This window comes from Anser cygnoides, chromosome 10 (genome assembly GCF_040182565.1).
Source record: "Anser cygnoides isolate HZ-2024a breed goose chromosome 10, Taihu_goose_T2T_genome, whole genome shotgun sequence".
NCBI classification, from domain to species: Eukaryota; Metazoa; Chordata; class Aves; order Anseriformes; family Anatidae; genus Anser; species Anser cygnoides.
The window spans coordinates 9,594,321-9,607,480 of NC_089882.1; the positions used below are offsets into that span (position 1 = coordinate 9,594,321).

The following is a 13,160-nucleotide window of genomic DNA, read 5'->3' on the forward strand; positions in this document are numbered from 1 at the left end:
AAAATTCCATCTTCGGTATTCTTTTAAAGCTATATCAAATTATTTTAGCCCTCCAAATGTCCCTTCAAGCTGTGTCTAAATTCATTCTAGCTTATCAAGAACTTTCTCTCCCAGTGCAATCAGTTTAAAAGAACAAACCCTCAAACTAACTTAAGAAAAGTTACATATTCATGAGATCTGCTACCTTTATAGTAAATCTGTTTGTTTTACAGACTAAAAAGGTTTCTATCTTTTATATCTTATTTATAACATTTAATCTCGTTAATACTAAGACGTTAGTCAATGACACCTTGGGATAATAGGCTTATTTTATCACAGTATCGCAGTTCTGTTATCAGCATTGTTGTTCCACTTTGTAGAATGTTTATTACTGACACAGAAACAAGTCGTTCTGCTGAGACATTCAGCTCAGTTCCACGGCTGGCTGCAAGATTTTATTGTTATTATGATTTATTTTTAAATGCGAGAACTGAATTTCATCTGAGAGTGATTCAGAGGCAGCATCTATGGGAACTTGGGATGTCATATTTAAGGTTACTGTAAAATAAGTAAATAAATATAACCATACTCTACTAGAATCAAGTGTTTATACAAATCATGTGCAAAAGTACTATAAAAACACTCAAAAGCGGTATTGAACAAATAAGAGAACTGTCTTTCACCTGAATAGCATCTGGAATTGTCTATTACTTATTAAGAGAACACATCGAATCTAAGCACGTGAAGAGACACACTCATACCGGCTTACTTCCAGACAAGAGCTCCTACCTGATGAAGAAGAGAATTGTTCATCAGTCCTTGTGTCCCTGGGATTGCACCAGTGTGTTTTGCATGAACATTATTCACCGATGACAATTTGGCAACTTTGTTTGACTTGCTGCTGCTGCTGCTGCTGTTTAGGCTGCTTGAACCAGGTGAGCACTTTCTTTTCTTTCCTATTAGTTTGTCAAGGGAAGTATGCGAATGTGAAAAACTGCTGTGCGAGTTTACAGTCAGCTCACTGGACTGATGAACAAATGGCCCTAAGGAAAGAGTGGAATCGCTGCTGTTCATCATCACACTCATTCTTTTTATCGATTCTGCAGGGCTCCCGGTAGGAGGACCCCTCCCTGATTGGTCATGTTTGAGGCTAACAGAGTTAGCTTTGCTAGTCATACAATTGAGGCCAACACTGTGGGACGAAGACGTCACCGATGGATGATAGGAGGTCCCAGAGTTTCCAGAGTTAACCACACAGTTTTTTCTAAAGGACTCTGTGGAATGAGAAGGTGCTAGCAGTGCGGAACTGTTTTTACGCTTCTTTCCTGAGCCGCCGCTGCTACTGACGCTGCCGGTACTGTTACAGGTGCCACTGCCAGCAGAAGATTCCTTAGGTTTAAAAGATTTGCTGGATTTCAGCTTCTGAGGTTTGCTGGGCATAGGTGAAGGTACAGAGGAAAGCACTGTAGGTGTTGAAGGGGATGAAGACACTTGTCTTGATTGCATACTGCAGACAGGATCCACTGCACCCAGAGTAGAAGGATTTGCATTTAGTGTAGTTCCGTGTGATGGTACCGATTTGCTGTTCAGGGACATACAGGAAGGAGACACCAGTGCTGGCGATGACATAACCGTGGTGGGTAAGAGGAAACCTGCTGCGCTGACACCGTACTGTGAAGCAGGCATCGAGTTTGTCCGATGTGGTGCACGAACTGACGTTGTGTTACTAGATGCTGGAGGAATTTTCCTGCGGGTAAAAAGAAAAACAAAAACCCAGGTAGCAACCATTCTCTGGAATAATACCCAGTCCAGTAAATACTGTCTTAGAGCAACTGTATCTTGAGATCGATTAACGACACTAAAATATTTTACCAATAGTTAATTATTGCCAAAAAAAAAGAAAAGTAAAGCATACACTATCAATCTCTGACTTCATTAATCTGAACAGCGACTTGCTTTGCTGTAACTAGAATCACAGGCTATACACATTTCTACAACAATCAGGAATAATCAGAACTTCGATTTTTACTCACTTCCACATCTGAGAATTAAGATGCTTCTCCACCATGAAGTTAAGTGCACATCGAATATGGTTCCACCGCTTGTCAAACACGTAATAACCTCTTCCAATTTGCCGACTACCAAATGTGCAAAACTGAAAAGACAGGTTTTTATTGGCATTTCCTACTTTCAGTGACAACTCTCTGAACAACAACACACTTGCCTAGAAAAATATATGTTAAACGAATATATATTTTTTTGTTTAAACCCAGGATAAAAAAATTTACATTTGATTTCCAATTTCTACATTATAACCACTATTTTAAATTTTTGGCCATAGTACATTGGGATCATTTCTTTCCCCATCTGAAATTCCCATATTTATGATGAATGCAGCAATTAGATTTGAATCCCTCTGATTAAACAGAGAAGGACAATAGTGTATTTCACATTTCTATATATATGTGTGTGTACATACACACTCAGGTATATACACACACACGTAACATTCCCTTCTGAGGAGCTGTCAGCTATTTGCTCATAGCCTGTTTAAAAACAACAACAAAAAAGTAAGGCTAGGCCTATAGATAAAGTAAATGGTTTAAGAAGACAGAAATTAGAGGGAAGGTTCATCTACTGCACCTTACGGTTCATTTCTTCAAGTAGCCTGTTAACATTTTGTTGAAGGCAAAGATAATAGATCAGCCTCACGTGAAAGATGTCTGTTAGCATACTGCAAGAAACAACTTGCAATAATAAAAAAAAAGGTATTTGATGGTTCAAAAAATGAATCTATGAGTTTTGCCAAGTGCAGAAATATTTCAGTATTTTGTGTTTGAAAAAAGATAAGTACACCATATATGCCAGCTTTTGTCAAGATTTAAATATTTAAAACCACATTATTGCTACCTTCACTGTGACAACTGGCACCTTGAGTAAAAATGTCAGGGGAAAAAGAATTCTAGTAATAAAATCTCACTAAAAAGGCATTATTTGCATGTCCTTATTCCACAGCTATTATTTCCTGGAAATGTCACATGCCTTCCTACCCCAAAACTACAGCCCTATAGAGCAGTTACCAATTTCTTTAGTACTTCTGCAATTTGATTTCTTTTGTATGGCAGCAGGGAGGCCCAAACATATTTCTTTGGCATATTTACTTTGCAAATACGCTGATATCATCACTATTGATTAGACAACAAAATAATTTGCTTAAAATCTGAAAAAAAAACCACCACAAACACAATAGAAAGCCACCCTTAAGCCCCCCAGGTTATTTGTTTACAAATTCAGAGCCAGTGAGAGACCAAGGTTAACTTTTACTTAACACATACAGCGGCTGGTTGAGGATGATGACCTGAATAGTGACAATCCAGTTTTTCAACAGGCTCTTCTTTTTCATCACATTCTCCCTCATCACTGGATAACCGAGATGCTGGCTCAGCTGCAGGCAAGGGAGGGTGAGGGGATTCGTGGACAGAAGGAGAATCGCTAGGGGCATTTCCACTGTGCTGGGCTGGACAGCCTGGAGGCCTGGGCAAGGTAAGCAGTAAAGGTGTTATTGAGGCGAGGCTCGTCAACAAGCACTTCATAGTGGATGTTTCAACACTGACACAAGGAAATTTACATTAACTGATGCCCAATATTTTCAAGAGTCTCGTAACACATCTACCGAGAGAAAGGCGAGGAGTTATTGTACCCCTGGAAAAGCAGCATTGCCCAATTGTTGCAGAACTGCTTTAATTGATGCAAGTCAGCCTCTGCTATTTCAAACTCCAAACCCTCCTTGCTATGAGGTTACAGCCCAGCATGTAATTGCTAATTGCAGACAGACAGTCACCAGGCCTAGAGCAAAAATGCTACCCCATCCAACAGATCCCTATCTCTCTTTCAAAATCCACGTGATGAAGCTACCAGCATTAATTTCGTACTATTGGATATGCAGATTTTCCTTACCTTGGAAGACTGGGGGGGTGAGGTTTGGGTTTATTAGGTAATAAAGGCTTTGATTCTGTAAGAGTAACTCCATGAGAATTTTGGTGCAGCTCCTGGGAAGTTTTAGTAGGTGAGGGATGTGGTTCCCTGAGAGGGGGCATCTGCTGATGATGATCCGAATGTCGAAGAAGTTCCTTTTCCCTGGTTTTGCTTTTGTGCTCGGCTAACAACACATCGAATCGTTTTCTTCGACCCTGTACAGCCCTCCGCTGGGTTAAGGAATGTGTCTGCAAATCCATGAATAAATCATTAATCCCAGGCTATTAGATCTGTGGAAATTACACACTCAAAACACATGTCTAGAGCTCTAGAATACAGACAATAATCACATTTGTGGTTTAGTAAATAAGTGGAAGAATGACTTATAAAACAAACTTGGAATTTTTTTTTGTGGATGATTACATGTCTTCCTGATACAAAATAATGAAAAACAGCACTTGAGTTCAAAACTTCTTCCAAAGTTCTTCCTTTTTTTTTTTTTAAAGAAGAAACTACCAAAGAAACTGTTCTTATAATGCTAAGACTGGAATTACAAATCTTTTTAACATTGTTTTTGATATTCTAACTGCCAATATGGTATCTGTTCTTCTCACCCTAGTGCACAACCAAAAAATACCAAATATTTACTTTCACTTAAAATATTTAACACAATAAAACTTAAAATCAGACTTGTAACGGGAGACACTAAAAATATTTATAAAAATTATTTACTTCCTTCTGTTTACTAATATATTCCTTGAAAACAAATATTTTCCAATGTAATAGAGGAGGTATTACAGAATGAAAAAAAAAATACAGCAGAATCCACAGTCAGACAGAACTCAAAGTCCTTTGAGCCTTTGAGCATCCTGAACTCTGCACAGAGTAAGACATACATTGTACAAATTCTAGGTAAAGTGAAATAGGTGTAAGCTATTTTTTTTTTTTTTGAATTGTTGAAGTCACATACTATACCTTATTTTCATATGGCATAAAAGGTTTGATTGGCTAATTTTCATAGGTAAAAATATTATCATGTAAATTAGATACAAATAGCAACTCAGAAAAATATTTTGAGTAGGTGCAATATAAACAATTGCTGAGAAACATTTTTACTTTCTCTTAAAAAATTTTGGTTTCTCTAATTCTCCTGTAAAATCTTGAAACTTTTTCCCTTCTCTATTAGCAAAAGGATTGCCTCCCCACTGTAATTCCAAAAGGGCAATGTGTTCAAGTTCAGTTCCTGCGGGTCATTAGCGCCAGCTTCATGTACCTTTGTTCTGGAGGTGGTTTATTTACCAGATGCTTCCTCTACCGACAGTTTAGCTGCTTTGCATAAAAAAGGCTAAATATTATACAATTGCATAGGATCTGGATTTTTGGTTCTTTGGGACTTACACACCCTACCCTCCAAGACTTTCGAGCAAAATAACACATTTAAGCTGATCGAAAGTTTTTTAAAGATAGTTTAATTTAGAGTTTGACCTCTAGGCATACTCCATAGCTTTCTCAGAAGACTCATTTCTGAGTAAGCTGTGTAGGTAAATCCAGCAGCACTGGCATTTGCACAAATACCTGCTAAGTATCTGCTGCAGGCTCTGGTGGGGAAAAGGAAAGGAGTGAGAGTGGGGGGAGCTTGATTTATCAGAATCACACATAAACAAGTAATACTTCTAATGCTTATGACGAAATTTTAAAAATCCATGGTCTGTAACCCAAAGATTATCCCCCAAAAGAACATGCTGGCCCCTCTAGTACATTCATGGGGAGTAACATAATTGTTTCCATGTCAGCATCCATGTAAAAGGTTTATTCAAATATAAAGATCTCCGGGTTACTGTGGGAACTAAGTTTTTGGATAAACGATTGGCTTAACTTTGAAAACAATTCCTTCATGGTCCTAGATAATATGCTTTGAGAGGGACCATTTACAGTGGCAATTACTGACAGAAGAAATTTGTAGTTTTCTGTCACATTCCCTAGGTAATTAAATGTGAACTTTACAAAATCTTATTCTGATTAAGACATCCTACCTTGCATGTCAAAGACCTAGTACAGGGTTTCTTGGTTTCCACATCAATGACACCACAGTATATATCAGGATCAAATTCTCTCTCTGTCAAAGGTGCACAAATATGCCAATTATTGAAAACAGCTTTCATAAAGACATCTTGAAATACTGACATTTATTTGCTTTAGAAAATTTAACCATACTGGAAATTGTTTTCAAATATAACACATCTTAAAGCTAAGAACTGATAGGCCTGTAACACCTGGATGTTTTCTGAAAGCAACAGACACATTTCATGTTGTTTGCATCCTTTACGAACACGTCAAGCTAAATTTAAATTCTAGTACGTAAATGTACCTAATTACAACTTAATGTTATAAAAGTAAATATTTACTTCTGAAGCTTATTTTTATATATCTTATATGTATATTTTGTATATTTTTATGTATACACTAATAAGAAAAATATAGCAAAAAATATTTAAAAGTAATTACCTGACAATCTTTTATGTAAAAATTTCCTATTATTTGTATTTTCTTCAGGTTTCTTTTCCAAAAATGGAGGCACAGAGAGAAGACCTTTACCATTCAGTATCTGTCCAGGGGAAGGCAAGGGTGGCTTTGGTATTGAGGGACAATTAAGGCCAGTCTTTATTGAGGAACTCACAGTAGTAGAACAAGTTGGACCAACAGCAGTTTTCAGTTGGGCACCATCTATCTTTGGATGAATCTTTTCCACTTTGACAGATGGAGTCATACTATTATTTATGAAAAAGAAGGGGGGAAAAATTGTAAATGATAGTATCATGAGTCATAAATTACAAGAAGTACTTAAAATATATTACTCAATACTCTGATCTATTCACAGTTCAATTTTAGACCTAAATTGTTTATTCCCAGTTTTCTTATTTTTATTCTTTTTCTTATTTATTTTCACATTTGTGGTGATGTCCACTATCTCTTCTGTGCTCTTGTCCCCATTTCCTTGGAAGTATTTCAGCGACAACAGAAACTACAGAAACTCACTTACAATGAAAGTATGCAGATTGGATCAAAGAATAAAGACCCCCTAGTAGAACGGCCTTTATTTATAATGATTCAAGCTGCATCTTTGCAAGTGTCTCGTTCGACAGTTTCATCAGTATACCTATAATCTTAGACTATGCTGCTGGAAAAGATCTGGAGGAGTTTAAAGTGGTCTCTCTCAAAGCAAAAATCCTCTGAAACAAAAGGAAGTTCTACTGATACAGCAGTTTCTATGCACGTAATAATATTTAATTCTTTGTCAAAATGCATACTCACATTTTATCATGGGGAACTTTGCTATGCTGTACCGGATGCATTAACCTGTTGTTTCCGCTGATCTGCAGCTTGTCTTTGGGTAACTTCAACAACTTGGAATTTGATGATGACGATGCACTAGTACCTCCACTGGATGAACGATTGCTACCACTTCCAGTGCTACCTTTGTTTTTTGAAGGGAAAGATGAAATGATGGAAAATACTGAAGAGGAGGGAGGAGTCAAAGGCGGCTTGCTGGAGGAGCTGTGTCTTCTTTCTGAAAAGGAGAAAAAAAAAGGGGGTTTTAAACTCCCACAGCCCATGCAGAAACAATTCGTTAATACTTCATGTTGTCGTTTACTCCATTAACATTTTTCCTTTATTGGCTTGGGAGGTCCTCTGCCACACACGGAGCAGAGAGGATTCAAGCCTCACTATAAACCATGAGGCTCCATTCATTGTTGGTCCCCAGTCAGTTACAGGAGTCTCTTTTAACTTTGTGAGCTACATTCCTCAGCCACTAAAGCTTAACTTTTAGTATACGCTTCCCACTCTCTCTCTCTCTCTCTCTCTCTCTCTGTCCATCTTACAGAACAAGAAAGTGAGAATCAAACCCAGACCTCCGACACACAAAGCAAAGAGACCCCTATCCTCAGGCCAAGCAAGCCTGAATATCAGATCTCCTAAAGGAGTAACAATTACCTGTTAGTGTGTCATCCAGGGGGGTCAAAATGATATTGGAGCAAAAACTTCAAATTTTACTTCATCACAGTTTTTTGGTACGGTCTATTAGACCTTCCATGTGGAATGCCCCTGAGAACAAGGGCTCAAGTACTGACTTACACTGCTTTTTGCTTTTCTCTTATTAACTCTATTAATCCTTTCATAATATGACCAATGTAGGGAAGAATTCTATTTAGGAACAACAGGAAAAGGAGTAATGGATGTGCTTCTATGAAAAAGTCTATCTGAACATTTGAACGGTCAGGTTCCATCAACGAACACGGAGAAGAAATGATGATTTAATTAACATTATACCTTTGGCATTAACCATTAGCCATTGACAGTAATATCTTCCTAGCACCATTTCAGTTAAAATAGCACACATTTTAAAGACGTTTCTTTGGAACACTGAACTCTCAGTCACAGTACACTTGACAGCTTCCTGGAGTACCCAGCTCTGCCTACAAACGGACATGATAATTGACCATTTGCTCAACTGGTATTTGGACACCTGTGATTCCTAGATGACCTGTGCATGTAATCAACTCCTGCTTAGAGACCTCTCTCTGGCTATCAAGTACACGCAAACCACGGATCCAAGAGAGAACCAAGAATTAACAGGTCCCTCTGTGAAGACGAAAGGCACCTTCTCCTTGCTAGTGATAACACCTCTTTCCCAGCTGGTATCATTAATGGTGCCCAAACCCAGGACTTACAGATTTTGACTTGAATTTACTTATACTGTCGAGGAAGCAGCCTACTCATCAAGTTACAACAAAGGGAAAGTCATGTTCAGCACAACCTGTACAGGAGTCTGTGACACTCTGGAAAATGTAAAGTAATACATCCACATTCTGCTTATATGACCTGTTTTTTCCCTCCAGCCCTAAATACAGCTATCAGAGGGCACTGAGATGGTGGCTGAGAGGGCTCCACTTGTAACTGGCAGCTGTTGAACAAGACTTCACCAGCCCCGTACCAGTCTAGTCCATTCAAAAAGCCACGCTGCTCAAGCAGTGCAAGAGGTAGGCACAGGAATCAAAGTCCTGGCAAGCTAATTTCATACAGAGGTGGGAAAAAGCACTTTAAACATGTTCATTAGCTCAGAAAAGAAAAGAAAAGAAAAGAAAAGAAAAGAAAAGAAAAGAAAAGAAAAGAAAAGAAAAGAAAAGAAAAGAAAAGAAAAGAAAAGAAAAGAAAAGAAAAGAAAAGAAAAGAAAAGAAAAGAAAAGAAAAGAAAAGAAAAGAAAAGAAAAGAAAAGAAAAGAAAAGAAAAGAAAAGAAAAGAAAAGAAAAGAAAAGAAAAGAAAAGAAAAGAAAAGAAAAGAAAAGAAAAGAAAAGAAAAGAAAAGAAAAGAAAAGAAAAGAAAAGAAAAGAAAAGAAAAGAAAAGAAAAAGATAAAGATGAAAAACATACAGTTTAGACTGGAAGCCAAGAACTCCAGTCAAGAAATGATCTCCGAGACTGAGCCATGCGACGCACATTTCTATTTGTCTATCTGAGAAATGGGCATAAAGTACCTAACAAGCCTTCAGCTAAAGAATCATCTCTTTTTAATTAGTATTTACGAAAAGCTATGAGAGGTCAGGCGAAATGCCCAACATAAATACATAACAAATGCAGCAATTTAACGTTTATCTCAAGAAATAACTGCTTTAAAGTGGTGAGGTTTCGAATGCCTTGTCACCCGTGATGTTCAGTATCATCTCCTTGGGTTTTTAGAACCCTACGCCATTGAAGAGTTCTCTAGTACGTTAGCATATTTATATTCTAGTAAATGACCACGCTTCTAATATGACATACTGCTTACTGCCAAATGTCTTTTTATAGCAACGGCAAGAATCCCTGAGCGGCTTTGATAAGTTACTATTTGGGGGCCATTAGTTCAGCGATGCTACACCCCGGGAGATTACCCTGCGAGATAATGAGAAAACTTGCTCAATACTCTGTCACCTTCTGTGTATTTATACAATTTGAAGTCTGAGTAGTTAGTAGAGTTACAAATAATCTCTAACAATCCAGTGGATCACTAACGTTATCTTTGGGAGTTTGATTTTTTTTCCCCTCTGGTAAGAAGAGAAGGGTGTTACTTCCTTGGAGAAAACTTGGCAGACGAGAAAAGAGCTAGAATAAGACTGAGTGCAGTGCCTCTCTGCCTCCCTCCGTTAGGAATAAAACTTGGCAAAATACGAATCTGTGTTATTGATCCAAATGATGATTTATCAACAAAGCGAGAAGGCTTTTCAACTGATTGCGAGCATTCTTCTTTCGCTGTTGGTGACCTGCCTGGGCCTGTTTGGCATTGACCGACCGACCGGCAGGGCTGCTGCAGTGACTGCCTGCCTGGGAGAAGACCATGGGAAAGAACATCGGTTCCGTTCACAGCTGAACCCTGCCAAACGCTTGCTCAACGCGTTTAGTGCTTCAGTCTTTCTATAAAATTCTTGTTTTTAAGTGAGATCTGTTTAATCTCTTTCGTAAAATACCTGAAGAATACCGATGTTCTTTCTCATGTAGTTCCCATTTGCCATTAACTCTGACTCAGCCTGAAAATATTTAAAAATAATTACCTCCAGGTGTTCAGTTTTCAGATTTTTAAAGTTAACATCCGTGTCCCTTCCCTTCATATAACTCTTGAAAGAAAAAAACTTTTTTTTTTTTAACTCCATGATTGCTTTTTGCAACACACAGCAGTGATCCCTCAAATACTACACCTGTCTGACATGGTTCTAAGCTCTAAGATCTCAGAGGGTTGGTTTTGTTTGTTTGTTTGCCTTTGCTTTGTTGTTGTTTGTTTTTAAAGAAAGAAGTAGTTTTGGCTTTGGACAAAGAATTGGAAAGCTTCCCTCGAGCTCTTTCAGACTTGCAGGAGACGTGCAATACATTCACAAATACACTACAGTTTCTAAACTTTAGGAAGAGTCCCGTGGTGTTCGTTCTGTGTGCATCAATTAATAGCTTCGGGCAGCAAACATAAGATGTACAGATCAAGTTTCATAAACCCATTTTTTTTTATACAGACATCTTACGTAAGTACTGGGCAAAAAGTCAAACTGACCTGTGCCAGTGCTAGCAGAACCATCCTTAAAAATAAAGCACGCCCATTCAAACCCACAAGCAAGTTTAGTTCAATGAAATATGTCGTAACTTCAGTCAACATCCAGAAAAACAGTTTTAACATAGGTTAGTTTAGGGGTAAGAGTATTATTCAGTATAGAATTAAGCGTGTGCATTGAAACAAAGCAGAAGTTCATGATTATGTACTTATTATTTAATGTATGTCTCGACCAAAGTAAAAGCATGACAAGAGTGCTACTTAAACTTTTTTCCATCATACTTATCTGTTATTTGAATTTGCATTTTAGAAATGAATTAAGGCAGTCCTACTAAAACAAACATCATTTACCTGGGGATAAAATTTACTTTGTGTCAGTATGAATATTACATTTCTACGGAAATTGTGGAGAACTAATTTACATGATCTTCTAATTGCTCCAGAAGGATCGGATCCATGACTTGACATGAGAACGCAAGAAGAGGTGACTCACACAAGTCCAGCAGCAGCCTGACAAGGCATCTGAGGTCTGTAGCTGCTGAAGTTTTAAACATTCAAAGCTGCAAGATGCCGACAATTCTGCTTTTGTGCATGTGCAGAATCGCTGTCATTCCAACATGGCTGGCGGCTGGATGAATCTTTTACCTGCAGGTATTTCTAAAATCCTCACACCACGACATTTTATCACGAGGCACAGACACCATGCCTCCATAGCACAGACTAAAACTGGCAGATGAAAGCCAGGGGCTTGGAGGACAGGGACCTCCCCACACTGTTGGGCTGCACTCTTCTTAACACTGAAGAATTTAATACAAGTGGACGCAACCACGAGTAACATACAGGCAGGCAGAAGAGCCACTCCTACACCACTTCTTCAGCAAATGAATGAAGTCCACAGATCCAGAAGAAAATTTTGAGCAGTAAATTTTGATTTGACCAGGGATACCAAAAGTCCTGTGCTCTGAAAGGGGTTTTTAAGACACAACCCTCTTCTGCAATTTTTTTGTTTGTTTGCTAGCTCAGGTCCTCAGCCACCGCACTGTGAATTGCTCTGAAAGAAGATCTCACCACAGATACAGCTTTTACTGCAGCAGCCAGCTAAGATCCTTTTGCAGCTCTAACCTGAATGCCTGTGCTGTGCAACGACCTCACCATGACAAAATAATAAAAATAATTGAAGAAAAAAAAGAAAAAAACAGGCCTATGAAGATCTTGCAGAGGAAACCCAGGAGCTAAAACAATCACCAGCACAGCAGACAAATTACTCGTCCTTTGATGCCACCCTGGCAGCGTGCAGCTGGTGGGGTGCAATCGCCTGTGCAGGATCTTGATCTGCTGCTCACTCACTCACTGCTGCTTCATTATCCTGCTCTAATCGTGGGGCCCAGATACCAAGGATTCCGCCCTAATCTTCCACTGATGTCCCTTTAATCATCTGATCAGTTGTGTTTGCACTGCAAGTCAGGATGAGGTCACTGCACGCCCAATTGTGTTGTGTTTAAACTTACACTCCTAGCTGACTCGACAGCATCTAAACAAAGTTAGATTCTTCTCTCCAGCAACAAAGTTGCAGAAGAGAACATTTAAAGAGCACAAGCTATCAGTATGACAGACTGCCACGGTGTGATTGGCACCAGTACAATCTGTCATGTCTCTAGAGAGAGTTCTTGTTTCAAAAAAAAAAAAATAGTGCTTGCAACCAGCTGATATCATTGTTTAATGCTCAGCGTTAGTAAAACCACGAAGACAGGCTGACTGATAGTCATGTGTGCTTGTGTCACTCCATTCACAGAAACAACACTTTAGCAGGAGAGAAAAAATATTAATGGAGGTGGTATATAAATATATTGCAGCATGCCAAATGCAAGTCAGGTGGCACATCCGAACGCGGCACGTCACTTTATGCATCTCCATCGCTTACCACAATGGGCTTCCTTATCTCCACCAGAGTTTGTGGATATTGTAAATAAGTAGTAATAGGCATAAAGTGCTTATCTAAGAAATAGGTTTATATAATATCTTTTATATAGATTACGGTCACGTTAGCCACACTGCTGCAACCTTATGTCTCGCACTTCCTTGCTTTAAAACTATTCAGCGCACTTGCAATACCGAGTACGTTTTACTGCCCGTGAG

General features: G+C 38.6%; 1 protein-coding gene across 5 annotated transcripts in view; it reads right to left on the reverse strand.

Moving 5' to 3' along the window:
- The window catches only part of ATXN7 (ataxin 7), an 81,204-nt gene that overhangs the window by 2,599 nt on the left and 65,445 nt on the right, over positions 1-13,160 (reverse strand). For all 5 annotated transcript variants that reach the window (XM_067003483.1, XM_067003485.1, XM_067003482.1 and 2 more), the window contains 7 exons: positions 7,267-7,522; positions 6,460-6,722; positions 5,988-6,070; positions 3,937-4,202; positions 3,315-3,513; positions 2,013-2,134; positions 769-1,726 (listed from right to left, as the gene is read on the reverse strand). In XM_067003483.1, the coding sequence (XP_066859584.1) occupies positions 769-1,726; positions 2,013-2,134; positions 3,315-3,513; positions 3,937-4,202; positions 5,988-6,070; positions 6,460-6,722; positions 7,267-7,522 (2,147 nt within the window). The remainder of the gene's footprint in view (positions 1-768; positions 1,727-2,012; positions 2,135-3,314; positions 3,514-3,936; positions 4,203-5,987; positions 6,071-6,459; positions 6,723-7,266; positions 7,523-13,160) is intronic.